The sequence below is a fragment of the Echinops telfairi genome, unplaced genomic scaffold (assembly GCF_000313985.2).
Source record: "Echinops telfairi isolate 266 unplaced genomic scaffold, ASM31398v2 ScPeMD7_7469;HRSCAF=8507_1, whole genome shotgun sequence".
Taxonomy (NCBI): Eukaryota; Metazoa; Chordata; class Mammalia; order Afrosoricida; family Tenrecidae; genus Echinops; species Echinops telfairi.
Genome location: NW_022111373.1, coordinates 79,444,822 through 79,447,781, shown reverse-complemented (window position 1 = coordinate 79,447,781; position 2,960 = coordinate 79,444,822). Strand labels below are relative to the sequence as shown.

Below are 2,960 nucleotides of genomic sequence, written 5' to 3'. Positions count from 1 at the left end.
CCCCTAATAAAATGATTTTTTTTTAAATCCTCAAAATCATTAGACACCAGGCCTCCTGGTCACATAGATACTGGTGGGAGCCCCCAAAACATGGCCTCTACTCACCTTTAGGTCTGGAACTGAACTCATCCCTGTGTTAGAATTATCAACTACCAGAGTCCAAAAGGACACTCAAGGACAGAGAGTTAGAGGAAAAGGAGGAATGGAAACGGGAGTTGTTGGGAGAACGTGGCATAATTGAGGGGAGTGAAATGGTTGAGTTGAAAAAAAACGGTAAATACTTGAATGTAAACATGATGGTCTGCTATGTAAACCTTCACCTAAATCACAATAAAAAAGATTAAGAAAAGAGAAAGAAGACTAGCAATGAATCTGTGAAACACCTCACAACATGGATGAACCTAGAGGACATCATACTGGGTGAAATTAGTCACAAACTGACCAGTACTACATGAAACCACTTTTGTGCAAAGTCAAGAAAGGCTTGCACATGAAAGGAAACGTTCCTGATGGGTTGCCAGGGTGGGAGGAGAAATCCCTAACTGGAGGGTGGACACTCATTTGGGTACAGTAGAAGTAGGTAGTAGGTAGATGTGTCCTCGATATCATCACGGTTTTGTCCATGGCGCTTTCCTTACAAACACCAGTTGGTGTGGGGAGGCTAGGAAAGTTGGACTAGGAAGATTTTTAACCCCATCACCACAATGTACTCACTCAATCCTTGTTGCAAGAATTAACCTCTGAGAGTTTTGTTGGTAACCTTACCCCATTCACTCTACAGCCCTCATCCCTTCAGACTTCATTTTTGTTCCCAAATCTCAGGGAACATTTCACAGGAAGACAATCTGAGTTCCTTGAGGATGTCAAATCTGCCCTTTTTACATAGTGTGACTCAAAGATGGCAGAATTCTTCCTGGATGGATATACTGCTTTCAAAGGTGTTTTATAAATCCACATGGAGGATCTGTCCTCAAACAATGGATGCACGTTTGCAGATTCTTGCTTAATGAAGGTGTCTGTAATTTTGTAGCCGTACTTTTGGACTTAACTTTGTATAAGGACACACCCAACTCCCTGCCATCGAGCCCATTCTGACTCACAGGGACCCTATGGGACAGAGTAGAGCTGCCCCTGCGGCTTCTGAGACTGACTCCATGGGAGCAGAACGCCTCATCCTTCTCCCTCTGAGAGCTGGTGTGTCTGAACTGCTGATCTGGATGTTAGCAGCCCATCATGTAATTCATTGTGCCATGAGGACTCCTTTTTCACTATATCTTGATAGATATTAAAATAGAGGTTGCCCTCTGGAGGGGTGGTCATTAGGAATGGGTACAAGAGAGGTAATGATCATGAACCAGGGATTGTGACACGGCTATGTTCACTTTGTAAAAATCTCTCCGGTTGTATACTTATGATTTTGAATGCTTTTGTATTTATCAGTGAGATGCTTTTGTATACATCAACGAAAAGGATTTAAAAATAAATTATAGCATAGCGATGTGGTAGAATCCTATTGGGTCTTTAAAAATATTTTCATAAATATTTCATGATATATTAATTAGGCAATAAACAAGGCCATCCCGTTATTAGAGAATAAACTAGGTACAAATGATACTTTTGTTTTAAATAAGAAGGTTGATTTGTTGGATTAACAAGTCAATAGAAGGTGGTGAACAAAGCCAGATTGCAGAATATTGAATAGAGAAGGAATGAGACAGGTAAAAATAGGTGTTAAAAAATAAGTTGCTACTACTACTAGAGACTTGTGCAAATCTCAACTGTCACTATCATGTAGCAATAGGGCCATATGAAAAAGTCCTTGTTTTTTCATCAATATCAGTATGGTTTTTGCAAATTCCTTATTGATACTTATGTTGTTTTTGTTTAAAAAACTGTTATTGACAATTGATATATGTATGGATTGTGGTAAGAGTTGTATTAGTCCCTAATAAAATGATTTCAAAAATTGTTATTGGTATAATAGTTTCAATTGACTAGAGAGATGCAACTGGTAGTAGCTTGTCTCCGTCTTCACTAATTGGTAATTTGCTCAGATAAATTTTGGTGTTTCATTGCATGAGGTCAAATTATCTCTCACCAGGTTGTAGCGGGACTAGGTATATGAAAACATCGTAATAGAATTAAACACTATGTATTGGTAAAGTTAAAATCCATTCTGCCATTTTTGCACTGAATACCGTTTGAGATGTGGGTTTTGATTGCAATGCATCGTTGAGAGTCCGGACTAGATGTTATTTAGCTCTTTATATTTCGAGGTGAATATAATTATTTTTATTGCTTCTCACTAATTGTCTTTAATCTGTAAGAGGAGTTGTCAGACTTTTCTCTTTATTTCAATCATTCTTATTTCACTTCGCTTACTTAGTAGTAAACAAACCCAGATCTCTTCAGGTGGTTCGAAGCAGTTTGATTAGCCCGAGTCTGCAAAGTTGTGTGGACAGAGCTAGCGCTGTGCTGGGCTGTAGGAAACGGCGTGGCACTAGGACCCAGGGGGCTCCCGTGAACGGATCTTCGGGGCCAGATTGCAAATTCGCGGTGACTCAGTCTGGTCGGCTCCTTGCGCTCGGCGGCCGCGGCAGCAGCTGCAGACGTTGGCGGCCGAGCTGCTGGGAGCAGTTCCGCTGGGTTTCACGGCCCGAGGCTTCTTTCGGAGCACCTCCGGCAGGTTCGAGGCTTCTGGGGACGAGTGGGGTCCGTCTCGTGGGGAGAAAAGGGTTGCTCGGCGCGGGAAGCCCTGGGGCCTGTGCACGGGGAGTAACATTTGCTCCGTCTCTTCCTGTGTCTGGCTTTATTTGCAGCAAACCAAGATGGAGTATGAGTGGAAACCTGATGAGCAAGGGCTTCAGCAAATCCTGCAGCTGCTGAAGGAGTCCCAGTCCCCAGACACCACCATCCAGAGGACCGTGCAACAAGTATCCTTTCCGAGGCCTCGCCGCCGC

General features: G+C 42.6%; 1 protein-coding gene across 3 annotated transcripts in view; it reads left to right on the top strand.

Moving 5' to 3' along the window:
• TNPO1 (transportin 1) overlaps window positions 1-2,960 on the top strand; it is a 109,524-nt gene that overhangs the window by 43,850 nt on the left and 62,714 nt on the right. For 2 of the 3 annotated variants that reach the window (XM_004703542.4, XM_045285399.1), the window contains exon 2: window positions 2,820-2,933. In XM_004703542.4, coding sequence (XP_004703599.1) covers window positions 2,820-2,933 — 114 coding nt within the window. Of the gene's footprint in view, window positions 1-2,609; window positions 2,687-2,819; window positions 2,934-2,960 lie in introns of those variants that run through there. The other variant, XM_004703543.2, reaches the window with a different exon arrangement.